The 19,683-nt window shown below is 38.3% G+C and overlaps 1 protein-coding gene across 5 annotated transcripts in view; it reads left to right on the forward strand.

The window, feature by feature from the left end:
• Positions 1-19,683, forward strand: part of TUT4 (terminal uridylyl transferase 4) — a 45,129-nt gene that overhangs the window by 19,325 nt on the left and 6,121 nt on the right. For 4 of the 5 annotated variants that reach the window (XM_066325474.1, XM_066325476.1, XM_066325477.1 and 1 more), the window contains exons 6-27: positions 166-254; positions 1,138-1,189; positions 1,745-1,814; positions 2,744-2,870; positions 3,313-3,432; positions 3,813-4,034; positions 4,188-4,362; positions 5,717-6,459; positions 6,935-7,085; positions 7,648-7,734; positions 9,095-9,198; positions 9,559-9,616; positions 9,711-9,814; positions 10,212-10,301; positions 12,204-12,317; positions 13,414-13,491; positions 13,886-14,063; positions 14,421-14,468; positions 14,557-14,639; positions 16,026-16,141; positions 17,741-17,901; positions 18,862-18,959. In XM_066325474.1, the coding sequence (XP_066181571.1) occupies positions 166-254; positions 1,138-1,189; positions 1,745-1,814; positions 2,744-2,870; positions 3,313-3,432; positions 3,813-4,034; positions 4,188-4,362; positions 5,717-6,459; positions 6,935-7,085; positions 7,648-7,734; positions 9,095-9,198; positions 9,559-9,616; positions 9,711-9,814; positions 10,212-10,301; positions 12,204-12,317; positions 13,414-13,491; positions 13,886-14,063; positions 14,421-14,468; positions 14,557-14,639; positions 16,026-16,141; positions 17,741-17,901; positions 18,862-18,959 (3,068 nt within the window). The remainder of the gene's footprint in view (positions 1-165; positions 255-1,137; positions 1,190-1,744; positions 1,815-2,743; positions 2,871-3,312; positions 3,433-3,812; positions 4,035-4,187; positions 4,363-5,716; positions 6,460-6,934; positions 7,086-7,647; positions 7,735-9,094; positions 9,199-9,558; positions 9,617-9,710; positions 9,815-10,211; positions 10,302-12,203; positions 12,318-13,413; positions 13,492-13,885; positions 14,064-14,420; positions 14,469-14,556; positions 14,640-16,025; positions 16,142-17,740; positions 17,902-18,861; positions 18,960-19,683) is intronic. The other variant, XM_066325479.1, reaches the window with a different exon arrangement.

Here is a 19,683-nt window from a genome sequence, read left to right on the forward strand (position 1 = left end):
GTGTTATGTAAATGCCTAACCCTCACAGGAGTGAGAAGGAGGTTCAGTGCTCATTAGTCTGGGAGTGCCACTTGTGAGGTGCAGTATCTAAAGCATGGTGTGCATCATCCACTCAAAAAAAATTTATGTACTAGCTGTTAAATAATTATGTTTCTCTCTCTCCAGACTGTTCCCTGAGGATGTATGGCTCCTGTTTAACTAGATTTGCTTTTAAGACCAGCGATGTTAACATTGATATCAAATTCCCCCCTAAGGTGTGTAGATATTATCTTATATTAACTAAGACTGGGTTTTAGGCCATCCATATTTATTTTTATTCCATTGTCTTCATCTTCTTTTGAGGCACATGGTGTTAGAATAGCACAAAGCATCTAATCTTTGATTTGATGTCAGCTGTGCTCTTGATGTCAGCAGCAATGAAAGTTTTCATTGCTCTTTAGATAACTTTAATTCTTGGGTGTTTTTTTTTTTGTTTTGTTTGGACAACCTTATGCTAGGCTTTTTCTGAATTTTTTTGGGTAAGCAGTGAAGCAGTATGAGCATAGTTGGCTTCACTAAGTGTGCTTCCATGAGCTCGTGATTCAGACTGTAAACTCTTGTAGGTTTTGATTCCCCCCACTTTTAAAATTTGGGACAAAAGTGACGTTCTTTAGGTAATGAAGTCTTTGGTTCATATTTACTGTGTGATACTACATTCTTGATAGACACTCAACTGCTGCACTTGCACATGTTTTAAAATTATAACCTTTAAAAACCCCTAGGAGAGTCTTGACATTAAATTCCTTATTGCTGTCCATTTCTAGTAGTATACATTGACAATGAAATTATTGAATGTATGGCAAGTGCTTTTATTTATCCTGCTAATGCAGAACTAGAGCAGAAGAGTTGACTAGAGCTGTAAGCTAAAGGAAAGCTGGCTCTGAGGTTCACTGGTACCTGATTTTGTGGTGTATACAGGTACAGTTCAGTTTTTCATTAATACTGATACATGATTTCACTTTTTTGAAGGACACAGAGTGTCCAGACTTCAAAACTGTGAAGGACACAGTTACTTGTGCAACCCAAGTAGTTTGAAATAAAATGTAAAATAAAATATTAGTCTCAATAATGCAACCTGCTCTAATTTTCTCATTGTAGATGAGTCAACCAGATGTTCTGATCCAGGTGCTTGAGATCTTGAAGAACAGTGGTGAGTTTTAGTTGCATCTCATTTCTATTTAACATTCCAGCTGCTGCTTTGTTGTTTTTTTGCTCAATTTTTCTGTAAACTTAGAAAAAATTGATTGGTTTTCAACCAAATTATCTGGGCTGTTGTTATGAACACCAGTGCTTGTGAGAGTGAGAGATGAGGAGCTACAGCAAGAGAATGGCAGCCCCATTAGTCCAGTTCAGGTTGCCAGAAGTTGAGGCAGATGGAAAGAAAAAATTTTAACCTTGTGTAGGATGAATTCTAAGCAGTAAACTCAAGAGCTGCTTTCCAATTGCATATGTACATGAGTGAGAGCTGTTCCAAGACTTCTAAAATGTGTAGCCTCTTGGTTCTGTCAGGGCACAGCCTGCCTGTCTGATACTGGTGGTGAGCATCAAAAGTAACCAGAAAATGTTGGTACTGCTTAGCCTATGGAGCACTTTATTTGAGTTGTTCTGAAAAATCATGGTATAAATATAATAATTTTAAAGACAGAATTGGGAAAACTGTAAGAAACTTTGAAACAAAGTGGGTTTTTTCTCCCTCCTTGCTTAGCTGTCTACTCAGATGTGGAGTCAGATTTCCATGCCAAAGTTCCTGTTGTCTTTTGCAAAGATGTTAAAAGGTATGTGTGACTGAAAAATGTTTTTAATGAGCTACTATGCTTGTTCATAGCAGCTGCTTGCCTGCACTCCTGACAAGAAGTACTACTGTAACATTCAGCTAACATTTGTACTACTAAAAGGGAATTGCTCATACAGAGAAATGTAATCTAGAAAGGAAACTACTTTTGGTTTTGTGCTACACAGAACTGAATGGGTGTAGGAATCTGACATTACTGTTCTCCTTTTAGTTAACTGGGGGAAAAGTGGAGTGGTTTTCAGTTACTTAAAATTTTAGCCAGCAGTTTTAAGCCAAGGCTTTAAGAACATTTTATATGAGACACGTTGCCAGAAAGGACACAGCATCTGACAGTTTCAGTAAATTCCTAAGAAGTAGCAACCTCCAAAATGAAACATGATTTCTTGACTGGCCAGAGGTATGGACTGAAACTCTGGGGATGTAAATGCAACAAGAATGGGCTTGTCTTTTCCTGTGCTTGTAACAGAATAGAAATAATCATTCTGAGAAGCTAAAGGAAAGTTTTTAGAGAAGCTATTTTGTGGATTTACCAACTCTTAATACAGCAGGTCTGGAGTATTAATTAATTCATTAATTTGTTTAAGTGTTTGGAATGTAGATCGTATATTTGGCAGTTGAATTGTGCAAGATCACGTAATTCAGTACTGGCAGAACATAGAGCAAAATCTTTATGCTGTTTCGTTTTTTTGGCTGTGAGGAACTTTTGTAACTTCCAGATGCAGTCAATAAGTTAATAGTAAAGAAAATGTAATTATATTCTGTAGCTTTTTGTTAAAAAACTCAGGTTCTTACATAGGGAGACACTGGTGGATGTTTTTATTACAGTGGGTGTAATGCCCCAACTCCCCCTGCCCCAAGCATCATCCATATCAAAGTGATAACCCTTTATCTGTTCTGCATTTGTGATTGCAGTGGCTTGACATGTAAAGTAAGTGCTAGGAATGACGTGGCTTGCCTTACAACTGACCTGCTGGCTGCACTTGGTAAACTGGAGCCTGTCCTGATTCCCTTGGTTTTGGCTTTCCGCTACTGGGCTAAAGTAAGTTATTTAATTATCCTCAAGACCTCTTGTTAAGCACTGTGTACAATGTACTGTGTAATGTACCACGAATATGTCTGCAGAAAGGTCTTCATGCCACTGCTTCACTCCACCTCCATACATGAGATGCCACTGTACAATAACACATTTCAGAGTTGACTGAAATTCGAGATGGAAGCATAAATATGTCCCGCAATCACAAAATGTGGTGAAACAAAAGAATAATGTATGATAAGATAATATTCCTTAAGGTGCTGTATTGATGCAGTTTGTATTTTGTCTGTACATGGCATGGCCTGACCACTGCAGTTTCTGAGACACAACATTTTGTATTTCACTCCGATATGTTTCTCACATTTCTTTAGTATTTATCCTTTTATAATAGATTGTGAAGTGAAATTCTGGTGTTACATCAGGAAAGTAATTATTTCTTCTCTTACAGCTCTGTCACATTGACTGTCAGGCTGAGGGTGGGATTCCTTCATATTCCTTTGCCTTAATGGTGATATTTTTTCTTCAACAAAGAAAACCACATATTTTACCATCCTACTTGGGCAATTGGGTGAGTGATTTGGTAATATAGTAACTTTATTATTAAATTGTTGGCATTATTTCTGTGTTCTGCAGCCTCATAAAAATGCAGAATTTGATTGCCAAAGAAAATGGTAAATAAAATGCTTTGGTACTTAATGGTAACACAGATGATGCTTGATGATTCTGAAGACTTCTTTAAAAGGCATTTATAGCAGGCTGTATGGTTGTATCATCTGTGTTTTGGAGAAAAGGCAATCATTTTCTTCTTTATTTCTCTGAGTTTCTGTCTCTGATATCTGTTAATCTTGAGGGGTATGAATCATAGTAGTCAGTGTGACATTTGCTGAAAACTTTTGATTGTGTGTATTATATACAGCCTTGTTTCAAAGACACTTTAATTGTTGTTAGATTGAAGGCTTTGATTCGAAGAGGCCAGATGACCACCAGCTGAAAGGGGTGGAGGATGAAGAATTTGTAAGGTGGGAGTACAAACCACCCACAAATGGTGCAGCAAAAAACTCTGTTGGAGCAGAAAGCAAAGCTAAAGTTGAACAACAAAAAGGTGGTGGCAAGAAGGCAACAAGCTCAGAAGTGGACAACCAAAGCAATGCAAAAGAGAAACATGGGATTGTAAGTCCTGACTTTATTTTATTGAAAGCCATTTGCTCTCTCTCACCCCTATTTTTTTGATTTTTAAACATTGATGTTGGATGGAATCAGGGCAAAAAAAGGAGGAATATTAATTTCTTATTCCAGTTGAGCACTTGTGTCCGTGTTTTTCAGTCTCTCTTAGCATTCAAAACCCCTCACCAAGTTTCACTGGGGCAACTGTGGTTGGAACTTTTGAAGTTTTACACACTGGAATTTGCTTTGGAGGAATATGTCATCAGCATACGGGTACAAGAGCTCTTAACCAGAGAGAATAAAAACTGGCCTAAGAGGCGAATAGCCATTGAAGGTAGGCTGATCCCTTCCCACTTCTGTAGTCATCCTGCATTAGCATCTTTGTTTGCTTAGCTTGCAAATCTGTTACAAGAATCTAGACAATATGTTTTTAAAGTAGATGTATTTTGTCAGCAGTTTAGTCTCTTTAAAGACAAGTTTTCTCTGTCTAAAAAGCGGGGAAAGTCACTGAGTTACAGAGCGATGAATGGCATTCTGAATTGGCCTTAAGGACAGAGAAATTGGGTGTTTGAGGAAGGCTAAGAAACCATGTAAGGTGATACTTTTATAAAAGCATGAATAATGACTTTTGAACACTTTCTAGAGATGTTGCTGAAGTGGCTTATCTGTAACACTTGAGGCGATGGAGAGGACAAAGAGAATCATACAGAGAATGAGGTACAGAGGTACATTGAAGGATGAGTCAATAAGGTACAAGAAGAGTGAGAAGGAAAAGTAGAACAGAAAAACAAGCAGTGAATTCTCAAGGCACAGGCTGAGTAGTGGATGTTAAGATCACTCCTGTGACTTTAATTTCCTCTCCCAATTCTTTTCTTCAATCACTTTTAGCTAGAGTTTAGAAAAAGGAGGGAATTGTTTATTCATCATGTGGGATGTAAGGGGACAGGACAAATCACTGAGGAAGAAATGAGAAATAATTTCATAAAATGAGATTGCATTCTCATTCTGACTCCTGCTATTGTTGGGTTATTTGTGTTGTGCTTTGCTTTGGTTTTTTACTTCTCATTTTGACTTTTTTTTTTCCCCAATGTTAAGTTTGTAGCTGATGTTATAAAGTAACAGAATTTCAGTTTGGTACTATCTTCCAAGCAAACTTAGAGCAACTATGCAGGAGCTCTTTTTGCTTGGAAAACATGTTTGATCTAGAAATCATTAGGAAGGACTAAGAATGAATCCTGATGAGATTGGTTCATGCAATCCTTACATCCTTACAGTTACTCTTAGACAAATTAATTTCTTAAGGGAAATGAAAATCCTTCTTCAGTGGAGGAAAAAAGCTTCTGGCTGGCCTCTATTTATTTTGCCTTTCTATGTTTATGATAATTTGTAGTTGAGAAATCAGCCATAATATAATGAATGGTGCAATATACCCATGGTTTTCTTTTTGAGTAACACTATCTAGAATTTTTTATGACAGTCACCCATTCATGGCTGCACATGGATATGTTTTGTATGGAAGAGTTCTGAAAATACTTTTGGGTCTTTCATTCCCTAAGTATAACGAAATACAATTCTGGATTATAATGTAAGAATCTCCTTAACTGCCCTATAATAACTTAGGGATTTCAGCTGCTTTGTGAAATGTGGAAGTTTAAGATTACTAATTAAATTGTTCTTTTTCTTCCCAGATCCTTTTGCACTAAAGAGGAACGTTGCACGAAGTCTAAATAGCCAGATGGTATTTGAGTACATCCTGGAGCGATTTAGGACAGCATATAAATATTTTGCATGTCCACAAAGTAAAGATGGGATTAAATCCAAGCCAGATACCAAGAAAAGGGAAAAAGGGAAAATGAATAATAAGAAATCCACAAGATCTGAAGAGCCTGTAGCAAACTGCTGCATTCCACAAGGGGAAAATGTTGTAGATAAAGAAGTTATAGGAAGTGGCTGTAACATACCAGAGAATGAAGTTGAATGTAATAAACTGGTAGAAGCTGTAGCCAAAAGATGTTCTTCCCAGAACATGGACTCTCTGCTACTTTCAACATTGGACTCTAGCTATGATGAAGACAAAGAAGAAGCTTTATCCCTTATTTCCAATGAATGCTGTGAATTAAAGGAAAAGTCACCTAAAGAGAGGGATGATTTAGAAATTTCAGTGTGTCTAACTGAGGGTGAGCTCAGCCACCACTGTAACTGCAGTGCACATCAGCCTGATGACACAAATTCCAGTAATGAGTTCTCTGATGCTGAAAGCAGGGAGAGTTTGGTGGCGGAGTCGTCTCCGCAGACCAAGTGCACTGGCACCCCAGCTACCTCGGCCAGCTGCAAAGCAGGGCTGGAAACACAGGATCTCAAAGAGGAAGGCAGACTCTCAACAGAGGAAATGCATTATGTCTTTGATAAGTTTATTTTTACTTCAGGAAAGGTAAGTGCTGGTCATGTATCACTGGGCTGTTACTTTTAAGTCATTAAGGCTGCATGGGTGGTGGGATTCCCACAGGGATTGTTTCAGTCTGGGTTATGGGTGGGAGCTGTGGCCTTTGTAGAGTACCTGTTATTCAGGACTGGAAACACACCACCCTGTGTGACATTTGGATTAAATGGTTTGTTTCCCTCATCTTAAGATTTTTGATTTCCGCACAGAAAAGTACGGGTTTCTTTCTGGTTATTTGTGGGTTATTTCTGCCTTTCCTCTCCTACTTGCTTGTAAAATTTCCAGGTGCTTTTAGGCACTGTGAGAACTAAAAGCAGCCTGCTGAGAGGTGTTCTGCCCTTTGCAGAGGCTCTTTTGTTGTTCATATGTTAAATGTTCTTGGTTGCTTGGAAGTGTTAGGTCTGCTGAACTGTCTTAAGTGCACAAATAGAATTTTCCTTTTGTTTTTTTTTTCCCCCCAAAAAAGCCACCAACTATAGTATGCAGCATCTGCAAACGGGATGGACATTCCAAAAATGATTGCCCAGAGGATTTCAAGAAAATTGATCTGAAACCACTACCACCAATGACAGACAGATTTCGGGACATACTTGATATAGTGTGTAAAAGATGTTTTGGTAAGTTCAAAAAGTGTTTGTACTCCACTATGTATTGTAATCTGTAACCTGGAAGACTTAAGAACTCTAGGGTTAAATTATTTATTTGAAATTATTCACAATTCAGTAGGAAAAAGCTCTTTCAGGTGGCCTAGGCTACAAATAGTTCGATATTTTAATTTTCAGATAATCCATGGCTGTGATACCTTATAACACATTTGAGAAACTGATGTTATGTGGAATTTTTCACTGGGTTTGTGAAAAGCTACTGGTAAAAAGCTACCAGGAATCAGGCTCTGGACAAAACTAATTTTTGTGCTTATGAAATTCTGTGGCAGCTTTTGGGGGTGCTGTGCTGGTTAACCTTGGCTGGATCCAGGTGCTCACCAAGGCACTTTGTGGTTGAAAAATTGGTTGTCTTGCAATAAAATCCTGATGACTCTAATGATATAAAAAGAAAACCGCAGATTTAAACAAAGCAAACATAACAGAAACACCCCCATCCAGTCTTTTAATTAGCTGAAAAACATTCTTGAGGTGCTGAATGTCATGTCTGACTGTGTTTTAATTTGTTTTTACTTAGATGAATTATCCCCTCCGTTGTCTGAGCAGCAAAACAGAGAACAAATACTGGCAAGTTTGGAGAGATTTATTCGAAAAGAGTATAATGGTATGTAACCTTAAGTAGTGATTCTTGAGAATGCTTTCTTCAGTCATGCTGTCCAGAACATAAAGATACGGTTTGTCTCTTTTTATTTTCCTTGCTTCAAGTAGGGGCACCTCTTTTCCTTCCGTTTGTAAAGCTATCTTGTAGACTTCAATACTGAATATCCTTTTATGCTATTCCATGGAAACATCCCTAGAGTGGAGGAAGAGCTGCCAGAGTAGTAATGCAAGCACAGCACTGCTCCAGTCAGGCCAAGAAGAAAGTTTGGTTTGGTTTAGCATTAGCTTTGGTCATGGGCCAAGGACTTTTGTTGTCTAGTCACCAGTGCTTGAGTGTCTTAGAAATCTTAAGGAGATTATCTTCACATCCCTATATAAAATAAGCAAAAGTGTCTTACTGCAGTGATGGAAGTCAAGGCACAGAGATGCTAGAGCCAGGTACCAAACACAGGTCCCCTGAATTGCAGTCCATGGAAGGCAATTCTGCTGTGGCTGACTTGTAATCAAGGAATTGGGAATTCATCCACTGGCTCTGCCTTCACTTACTGGCAGCAGCTGAGGATTGAGATCTGTTACAAAGCCTTGAAAGACTTCAAGTTTCTACTTCTGTTAAAGTTTAGGGAAAAAAAAATGGCTGTGAATAGGTGTTAGATCTGTTTTCTTAGCATTAATTTCAGTTGAACAGATCAATGTATTCTTTGCAGTTAGGAAAGAATTTTTTTGAACAACATAATTTTGCCATCCAAGAATGAAAATACTTAGTAGTATTGTGTTGCAAACAAAAATGTAAACAAAGCAATTTGGAAAGAATGTTCCATAAAGTATTGTAGTCTTACTGCTTGTGTCTTCTTGAAGAATATGTTTTGATTGCAAAAACTCGTTGACCAAATTTACCTAGTCATAGGAAAAATATGCAATCTAGATAAACTCTGAATGGAACCACAAGTATTACTTTGGCTACCCTAGGAGTAGCTCTGTCTTATCTGTGGAGTAAAGCTGTACTGGTGACTGGGTTTGCACATTATTTTGATTTATTAAAAGCAGAAAGATGCAGTTGCATACCACAAAACATTGCACCACATTTAGCGATGCCATTTAATGATTATAGTAACTGTAACATACTGAAGTCATAAAAAATTACATAAAATAAGTCTTTATCCTGCCTTAGTTTCTGTAAATAATTTCTGAAGTGTTGTGCTTCCTCCTTTATCAAAGCTGAGGTCTTTGAAGAGACAGTGTAAGCTCTCTCTTGAAACTCATTTTTATGGGCACCTGCACATTGCAGTTAAGGAGTATTTAATATTAAGCACTTACCATTCAGCTGTAAAAGACTTTACCTTTTTCTTGTCTATTCTTTTGATCAGATAAAGCCAGGCTTTGCTTATTTGGCTCCTCAAAGAATGGATTTGGCTTTCGGGACAGTGATCTAGATATCTGCATGACATTGGAAGGTCATGAAAATGCAGAGGTAAGAGTTGTGAAATTGATAAAGTCTGCTATTTTAAATTCAAGGATTCTTTAAGGTTTTTTTTAATTCAGTTAAGGTTTCTGTACACAGGAAAGGGAGGATTTGATAGTTGCACATTGGCTTGTTGCATTCTGCACAACTGAAACAAGATCCAGCCTCTTTTAATGCCTTAGAGTCACACAGTGTACTATGGATGTCCACACAGAGCATATGAGTTCTTGTTAATTCATGTGCTGGCTTGATTCTTGCTCCTTTTTGTACATAGACTTTACTTCTATGAAATATATGCTATAGTAAATGTGCTTATTGCAATAGGATCCATGTTTTAATGTCTGAAGCTGTGATCTTTGTTTTTCCTAGAAATTAAACTGTAAAGAAATAATAGAAGGTTTGGCAAAAGTTCTTAAGAAGCATCCAGGTAGGTGCTTTAAAGTACTGTTAGTTTTGCAGTTATATTTTCTGTAAGTGTTGTTAATGGAAATGTTTTATGTACTAAAGTGTTGCTTCCCCAGGTTTGAGGAACATCTTGCCTATAACAACAGCCAAAGTGCCTATAGTAAAGTTTGAGCACAGGCGGAGTGGCTTGGAAGGAGATATCAGTTTGTACAATACACTGGTGAGCATCTGCTTGTGTCCTTTTGTGTTCAAAGAAAGCTTTTGAATTCTTTCTGTCTTACCCAAATGACAGTTTGAGGGCATAATCTTCAAACCAGATTGAAAATGCTTTCGTGTGTTTGTGTTTTTCTTTTACATTATTTAAATTCAGTGGCCCACACCCTCAGCCTGACCTGGGTAGCTGTGTATGACCTGATGGCAGAGCAGGTTACAGCACAAAATGTCTTGTTTTGGGGATACTTCTGAAAAACCACTAGTGCCACATCCACCATGGCCTGGGTGCCATCACGAAGAGCACAGCTCATTCCAGCTTTCACCTTACACTGTGAAATTGCACAATTTCTTACATAATTGGCTCACCCTGACACCAGTTTAATTTTGTTTTCTCCTTTTTTCAGGCACAGCATAACACCAGGATGCTGGCGACTTACGCAGCTATTGATCCTAGGGTGCAATATCTGGGCTACACAATGAAAGTTTTTGCAAAGGTAATGTAAAAATAAAGTACTTATTTGTTCAATACAGTGCTTGCTGCTGCAGCCACTGATTTTGTCTTTTGCCAATACCAACTGGAGAGGAGACAGTAGAATGCTGTTGATATGAAGTACACTTTCTGAAGCTTACTGTGCTCCATCTGACTGTGTGTGTTAAAATCAAGTCCAAGGATTTCTGTGTAAGAGGAGGCTGATGAAAGGAAAGCTTTCCTTTCTTTCTTCAATTTCAAGCCAGCTGCAATTTCAACAAACAAAATACCCCACCCAAGCCCCAAGCAAAACTGGAAAAATTGGTAACTGTAAGATGTAGGGGCATGTGGATGTTCATAGGCTTCCCAAATTTTCCTATCTGGGACCAGCCCAGAGATTTCAAATTTTCATATCTGGGACCAGCCCAGCTGCTTTCTTCTGGCACAATTGCTTTGTTTGACTTAGTATAAAAGTCAGGATTAGGTAGGTATGGTGATGAATGAATGCCTGAGCCTCTGGGATGTGCCTAGGGTGTACACTTGACTTTAAGACTTTGGAAATGTCAGATCTGTTGCATCTTTTTGTTATGATATTCTATCAAAGTGTTATACTATGCAGCCTTTGATAATTGAAACGTGGCATTGCTTTTTTTTCAAGCTGCAGTATTAAATGCAGCACATCCAAAGAAAGCTTAGTGGAACTGGGGCAAATAAAAAATGGCTTATAGAGATGGTGCATCATGCTACCAGATGTTCATGTGATAAAATACATCGAGATGAATAAAATAACTTTGTGCCAGAATGGAATGGACATGTTCATTATATTGCCACTGAGACCAGCAATGATTTGTTTCTTAATGTGGTCACAGTAGTGCACAGTATTGCCACGTCTCCTCTGTGCCCAGATTAAAAATGCCTTGATTTGATAATAATGAACCTTACACTTTTGGCAGCATTGCGTACTATTGTGCATGTCCTAAAAATATTACTGCAAGGATGAAATACCCAGGCTGGGGGCTATACACTCCAGAATGTAAATGTATGGAAGTGACTGCATAGCTATACAAATAATCTGGTTTTTTAAGCAAAATGCCTCCTCCTCTGTTTGCATTGGCAGAAAACCCAGGAACAGCTGTCACTGCTGCTGCTAATGTGAAAGTAATTTGCGAATCCCTGTTTTTTCCAGCCCTAGGAGGTTAAGAATGCATTGTTTGATATGACACAGGCTTGAAACACAGGATAGCTTAGAAGCAGGTGCTGTGGAAAGGTTACACTGTAATGAGGTACTCAAGCACAGTAAGGTAATTCACTGGTCAGAGCCACAGAAAGGCTTGGGTTGGAAGGGACCTTGAGTTCCTCTGGTCTCAGCTCCCTGACTTGGTCAGGGCTGTTTGTTTTGCACTGTATTGTGCAGGCTGCAGCCTGGTTTAATTAGATATGTGTATGTTTGCTAGCAAAATGCCACATATAGCCTGTACTGCCAGTACAACATGGAAATACTTGTTGTTAGTGAATTAATTTTTTTTAAAAAGGGAGGGGGAATCAAAATAATAAGGAATCATAGAAACAGCACTTGCAGCATGAGTTAAGGAAAATTAAATTTTATGGTACTGGAACCTGGGATTTATGTTTTGGGGGTTTTGATTTGGGTTTTTTTTTTTAAGTTTGTCACATTATAAATTTTTTAAAGTCTTTTGGCTATGAAAAGCTTTTCTGTTTTTATGTTAGACAAATTATGCTGTGGATTTGCCAGATGGCAGTTGACTCTTGGGTGCATTTATTTTTCAGGCTTCATAAAACAATTTTTAATTATGAGGTGAATGTATTTGCTGTTACTTAAGGGGTTTCTGTTTGCTCTCTGACATACTTCTTAGTCTTGAACAGTAAAATGTGAATTCAGCATTTTGTTTAAAATGTATTTTTTCAGCGCTGCGATATTGGTGATGCATCCCGAGGTAGTCTGTCTTCGTATGCCTATATTCTTATGGTGTTGTACTTTCTACAGCAGAGAAACCCACCAGTTATTCCAGTTCTTCAGGAGGTAGGTTCAGAAAATGAGGCTATGAGAAGAGATGGACTTCTTCTTTAAGCCAAATATGAGAAGTCTGGGATTTTAGGATCAGGGGGGATAAATGAAATATGGGGCCCTTCTAATCAGAGATTCTTAACTCCCTCTTGGTTTTAGTAGGTAAAACTTACCAAGAAAATTAGATCAAAACTGGGACTCTGTTGTGCCGAAGTTCTGCTATTACATTTACTTTGGGATTTTGGTCTTATGATGATATTTATATGCTGAATAGGATAGAAAAAAATTGGCAGGTGGTATGGAGAGAAGGGAATTGTAATTATGAGACTGCACCAGATGCTCTTGAAATGTGAGTCCAGCTCTTCAACCAGTTATTGTCAGAAACATTATTTATTGCTCAACACTTTATCTGTAAGAGAAGAAGTTTATTATTCGATGAGGGGAAAATAAGATAATTGATGCTTTGGTACAACTTTAAAGAAATATTTCATATTTGCCAGAAAACTTTATTAAGAAAATGAAAGTTCTGCACCCCCATTGTATGGGTGGGGAAAATATAATTATTCAGCTATTGCCTCTTCCTGGATACACTCTGGAACTCCCAAGCACGTCTGAAAATTATCCCTTTCTGCCTCTTTTGGTTTCTTTGTGGAAGAGGAAAATTGGCTTAAGCGTTGCAGTTGAGACTCATAGACTTTCTTGCTGATACTTTAGTAGTGGTTGGGGGTTTTTATTTTACTGCTACCCCGAGAGAGCATTTAAATAACAGTGGAATTTCCCCTTGGCTGTGCTAAAGTCAAAATGTAATAGAAATCATATAAAGTCTCCTTAGAGAATCTGTGGGCAAGAGAGATGTTGGAATCTTGACAAGGTAATTCAGTTGTGTTTTCTTAGTTGCAAAGAACAAGTAAAAATTAAATATCCAAATAATTTGAGAGCGACAGCAACAATGCAAAAAAACTTTCAAACTTTTTAGCAATGGGAAATTCTGTCTGTATAAGAAGCAATCGTTAAAGTATTTATATTTTTATATTATTTTTACCAAAAGAGGTGCAAGTATTTTAGAGGGACTTTGAAATGGAGTGGTAACTGTCACTCTCTGTTCTGGCAGATATTTGATGGCAAACAGATTCCACAAAGAATGGTGGATGGCTGGAATGCATTTTTCTTTGATGACATGGAAGAACTGGTAATATTCTAATTCCAGAAGAGTAACTAAAATTTAAACCTTACTTCTCAGGAAAAGTAATAGTTTTTTTGACAGTGTAATATATTACAAGATTAATTTTATTAATCTATTTAACTTCCATATCCATAGTGTTGCAACTTCCCAGATGAGTCCTTTTCTGCTAAAAAGAGTTTCTGCTTATGCTTGGTTTAAATAATTTCTAAATAACATAAATCAGGAAAAAATGCTTCTTATTCTTAAAAACAGTCCAGGTTTAGTCTTAACTGTGGTGACTTAACCTTACTTTAACCAAAAGAAACCATTCACAGTAGAGAAACCTGTAACTAGAGAGATATTTAGGAGAAGCAGCGCTGCAGTGACTGTAGCTGAATAAACTGTCTTCAACTGCATGCAGAAGAAGCGTCTGCCTTCTCTTGGGAAGAACACTGAGTCCCTTGGGGAGCTGTGGCTGGGGCTGCTGCGATTCTACACCGAGGAGTTTGACTTCAAGGAGTACGTGATCAGCATCCGGCAGAAGAAGCTGTTAACCACCTTCGAGAAGCAGTGGACATCCAAGTGCATTGCAATCGAAGGTACTCCTCTGCTGGATTGAGTTTCCATTCCTGGGGAGTAAGAAATGTTGTTGCTTGAGAGGCTGTTCTCTTTGCACAGCATCTTTATGTGAAGAAACCACAGTGTTTTAAAGAGGAACGTTGTTTGCAAGTCCTACAGCTCGCAAAATTGATGAGACTCCTAACTTTTACTAAATGTCAGTGAATTATTCTTCTTACTGTATTATGGTTAGTCACAGTTTTAGAACTCTCAGCATTGCTTTGCTATAATCTACTCTGTGAAAGCATTTAAAATGGAATTCTCTGCATTAAAATAAAAAATTCTCTTGCAGCATATTTTTTCTAACTCTGAATTTTTTTTCCTCTTTCTTTGTGCAGATCCTTTTGACTTGAATCATAATCTGGGTGCTGGAGTCTCTAGGAAAAGTAAGCTGTTAATGTCTTCTAATGATTAATGCACTGAGTTATGGGTTTTTTTTTGTTGTTTTTCAATAACTTTGTCTTTCTTCAATAGTGACCAATTTCATAATGAAGGCATTTATCAATGGGAGAAAATTATTTGGTACCCCATTCTACCCAGCTGTTGGAAGAGAAGCTGTAAGTTCTCAGAGTTTTTAGTATGCATTTTTATTTTGTTTGTCCACTGAATTGATGCAAATCTCTTGTATGTATTTATCAATTTGGTATGCACAATATGTGTAATTTTGCTTTGTCTGCATTAAATGTATAGCTTAATATTTGGCTCTTGGAATATATAAAATTCAGAGGAGTAGTTGGATGGGTGATGGGTATTACTGGCAGGTTTGGGGAAAGTAAGTTTAATTTGTGTTTTGTTTTTTTTATAAAATCTCCCACTGCATGATGTTAAGTGTTGCTGAAAACTGCAGATTTGTCTGTAAAACCCAGAAACAGCTCTAGGAACCTTACTGGCTCTTTATGTAGCTGAAGAAAACAGATCCGAGAGATGTTCCATTTTATTTATTTTTCCACTTGGTGGAGATAGTAAGGATTACTGCTTAAGCAAGGAAAAGGATGATGATTGATTTTTTTTTTTTAAACAGTTGACCTTTAAATTTTGCATAGTGAGTCAGGGTTAGGAATGCATTCATGCAGTATCATTTTGGAGAAAGTAGTGCTCTGTGCTGCAGGGTCCAGTCATTGATGGGTAAGAGATAAGTATTTTTTTAATATGAACAAATAAACTCCTGTAGTGTTTTTAAGATCAACATAGAAAGGCATTTTCTAAAACAGTTTAGAGGACTGTTCTTCCAGTGGCTTTTAACAGAACTTGAGTTTCTAAACAATTTTCAAAATCTTTTGAGAGCTTTTAATTCCCTTTATCCTTCCCTATCTTCTCTTCTCTATTAACTTGCTTTATCTGTATTTTTTCTGAGTTTGTACCTCTATTTTAGTCTTTCAGGCAAGGCAGTACTTTCACAATATTTCTGTTGCTCAGAGGCTGTAAACTGTGGCCTTTGTGCTGACACACATCAGAACTGCAGCTGTCCTGAGCAAATTCAGGGGAGGGGAGGGGTACAGGTCAGTCTGCAGGTGCCCCTTCTGTTTCCCACCTGAGCTGAGTTCTGTCTAAAGGGATGTAGTCATCTCCTCTGGGAAGGGACATTGGCTGCTTTGGAAAGCACACAGGCAGTGACTCAGATACCAAAATAGATCATATGTGAGAAAAATGCTCTCTGAAGAGCCTTTGGGGAGGCAAAGGTGGGCAGCAGGCTGGAGCCTGAATGAGCTGTTCTGCAAATTCAGCCTCTGTCCCCAAGACCAAAGAGCCTTTTAAACCCAAACTGCTCCATAGCTCTGAAAAAGCTGCCATTACCTAGGGGAAGAAAAGGATCAGGTGTCATCTCAGAAGTAGTAACAATCAGGGAGCAATAAGAGATGAAAGCTGACAATTTGACTTTCATTCCTCAGTATTGTAAGTGAATGGTTTATATATTTTTTTATCTGTTTGATGTGTTTTGATAGGAATACTTTTTTGACTCAAAAGTGCTGACAGATGGGGAATTGGCACCCAATGACAGATGTTGTCGTGTCTGTGGAAAAATTGGTCACTACATGAAAGACTGTCCAAAGAGGAGGAGGTGAGTAATACACAAAGCTATCATGGAGTCTTGGGGATTAAATCATGAGGGATTTGGATATTTGAAGGGTAATGGAAATGAAAAATAGCTCAGTTGCAGAGAAAATCAAAGCTTCATATCTGATCTTCAATTGCCCATTTTATTTTTTCTTTTCTTAGAACAGTTTCTGATCACCACTTTAAAGCTGAAGTGTTTATGGAAGCACAGTCTGTAGTGTGTTAATATGTAGTTGAGCTTAACTTAAAACTTAGGTCACTACATTATCTTTTTATAGTGTAAACATTCAGATGGAGAACATATCACCTGGATGCAAAATTTATCATGTGTTAAAATGGATTTCCTGTAGTGATCATGTTCAGAGGACAGTGTTGAATTTGAATTGTTCTGTAGATCTGATAACGTACATCTGCAAGGCAGGTAAAAGTTCATTTATTAAACTCTAGGATTACTTAAAATGTACATAGTTAAGGTGCATTTCTGTAACATGATATTAGTGCCAGTCACTTGGTGATCTTGCACTTGTACATTAATTTCATTCGGGAATTTTGGGTCCAGAGCTCCTGCAAAAGGAGTCCCTGGTATGTGCAGGTCATTGTTTCCAAAGAGAGTTTAATAGGAATTGACAGAAAATGTGCTCTCCTCACTTTTTACAGCTTTGGCTGTTTAATGACCCACTCAGCCTAGATTGTCTGACTTCTCCTAAAGCCTGTTGAAGTCCTTAGAATGCAGATTAATCTGGGCTCTTTCATCTGCTCCTTGTGTTCATTTGGGTGCTCCATAATTCTTCAAAGCATTCTTGGTCTCTTCCTGCTACAAAATCTTTATTTACAGCCTTTTGTTCAGTCAGCAGAGTTCAAGACACATGAAAGTGCCCTGGAACCCTGTGGTCATAGGTGGACCATTTCTTTCAGATGCTCTCTGTACAAGTACTAGCACATGGAATTGCATCACCTCTTTCCCTACTTCTGCCTCAGGAAGAGAAGTTGTGATCTGCTCTTCACACAAACTGCTGCTACAGCACAGCCACACAGAATCTCTCTCAGAGTGTATATACAGCTCACAAAACAATATTATTATTTAATAATCCCGCAGATCCCTTGTGGAAAAAGATCTTTACTTCTTTTCTTGGTTCCTGATCACAAATTCTCCTGCTGTGTTAGAACTGAGTGCTTGAAAGAGCCTCAGTGCTTTGTTGCACATTTTGTCTGGGCTCAGACAGTGACAGAGAAATGTGCCCTGTCCAGTGAGGAGGAGATGGTGTGAACAATTGCAGCTCACTTGTTTTGGGTATATCCTGACTCAGTGGGATTGCTGCATAGAACTGCTCCCCAGCTATGCCTGCTTAACTGCAGGCATAGTTCTGTCCTAATGCAGCCAAACAGCTTTTGGACAAGTCTGGGGAACTTCTAACTTCATTAAGTGTTTACAGGCTGTTAGCCAGCCCAGAATCTGATGGTGTTTTTTGGGATTCCTGAGATATTTGTATTCTGGTACAGCTGTTGGTGATGTAACCGTTCCCTTTGAACACAACAGCTCTACAGAGATTATGTGTTTGTGTGTGTGATGTGTTGGATATTGCTAATAAAAATTATTGTTCAGATTGAAGAAAAAGGAGAATGAGAAAGATGACGAAAAAGAGGTGAAAGAAGATGACAGAGAAACAAGAGAGAAAAGGTGTTTCATCTGCGGGGATGTGGGTCACGTAAGGAGAGATTGCCCTGAATTCAAACAAACCCGTCAGAGAAATAATAGTGTGCCAGGTAAGTTAGTTTATGTGTTAGGATAATTTGAAAGCTCTGAGATCCCTTTTCTCTAGGTTTCTGTACAGACTTGGTAGTTATCTTCAAAAAATAATCCTGCAAGTAATGTTTCAGTCACTGCAAATACAGTTTTTATGCTTTTCTTCAAGGGGAGTAATGTCTCCTGAAGTACAGGAGTGGTAAAAATGTACTCGGCAGTAAAATACAGTGTACTTCAGGGTATTGCATTATTTGTCTTCTACTCACAAGTGGTGCATTTAGAAGTAGTAATAGTAACAATAGTAGTGGTAATAATAATTGAATGCATTTCCTCTTCTAAATGTTTCTCAAATGTTAGCTAACCCTCCATCATCTGTGAGAGGTAAGTAAATGTATTTTCAGCAAAAATTAGCGCTCTTTAAGTAACACTTTAAAAAAAAGCATAGAGATGAATTATGCTAAATCCAGATTTCAAATTACTGATAGCACTTAGAGAAGATTAATTGCAAACTTATTCAAATTAGGCCCTTGAGTGCCTGCGGTAGTTGAAAAAGTAAAGGAAGCATTCATAAGTCAACTTCAGAAGAATCTTGCTTCTGTGTTCTGTTATCTTTTAGTCTTATTTTTAGTTTACTTTCTTTGCCTAGAAGTTTCTGCTATCTCTATTGCTATTTAAAATACCACTGCTTACAGCAGTAATATGGAAACCTGTATAAAGTAGAGCTCCTGCCTGATAGCAAGGTGAGCCTTGTTCCTGCTAGACTTTGTTTTACCCAAAAATAGACTTTGTGCTTAGCTTCTCTGCCTATTACTATTGTCTGCTGCCAGTAGAGGGAAAACTTTCCACTTTTTAAAGGAGAGGAGAGATGAAAGGGATTTACCTGTTGTGTGTCACATGAGAGTTAGGTATTGCTGACTCCCAGTTCTGCTCGTTATTCCCTCACCCTGTGGGTTTTGTTAACACTTGTGTTCCTTGATCAGGCACGCAGCTGGTGAGGAGCATGGTAAATTCTCAGCTGGTGGCTGTGGGCCAGCAGCAGGTGGAGCGACCCCTGCGCACCAGGCAGTCATCAGAATGTGTAAGTGCTGGGGCAGGGCACTGCAGGGAGCAAAGCTGTAGCAAACCATGCTGGCAACAGGTTTGTGTGCTTTGTCTCAGCAGATTCTGGACTTGGTAACTCTGCCACTTAGTGGAACTTTGATTTATGATGTACCGTGTCTTGGGGAGCATTGATGGGTTTTCAGTATGGAAACCTCACAGTCAAGTTTGGAATGACATACCTGGTGACTCTGAAAGGCCAGATTAAGCTAGGATGCCTTCCAAAGTCTCATTGTTCTGGCAGTGCTCTGGAGTTACTAAGGGAGATAAAGCATAGCTCACTGTTAACATGCTGGAGACTTAGGTCAGTGACAGCCATGACTCTTTGTGGTTTATGAGACCTGTCTTAAGGGACTGTCATGTACAGACACAGAACACAGCTGAGTTGTACTTCAGTGAAAAGGCTGCCAGAGCGTACCAGAAGCACAAGCAGAACAATGGGGAAATTTGTGATAGTTTTATCTGGAATTTTTTCAAGTCTCTGTAGAGCTACATAAAAAATGTTTAACCTGCTTCTGAGTGAAGATGGGTAGCAGAGGGAATTTGAGCAAATACAACTGCTGGCATTTAATATTTTTGGAGCAGACAGTACAGCAGGAATTAATTTATTTTAAGCTGTTAGTCTGAGAAGCGTGTGCCTGCTAATGAAGCTGGCAAGTAAGCAAATCTAGTAATCAGGGCTGCTGATCACTAATGCTCTTTGT

Source organism: Sylvia atricapilla, chromosome 9, assembly GCF_009819655.1.
Source record: "Sylvia atricapilla isolate bSylAtr1 chromosome 9, bSylAtr1.pri, whole genome shotgun sequence".
Classification (NCBI taxonomy): Eukaryota; Metazoa; Chordata; class Aves; order Passeriformes; family Sylviidae; genus Sylvia; species Sylvia atricapilla.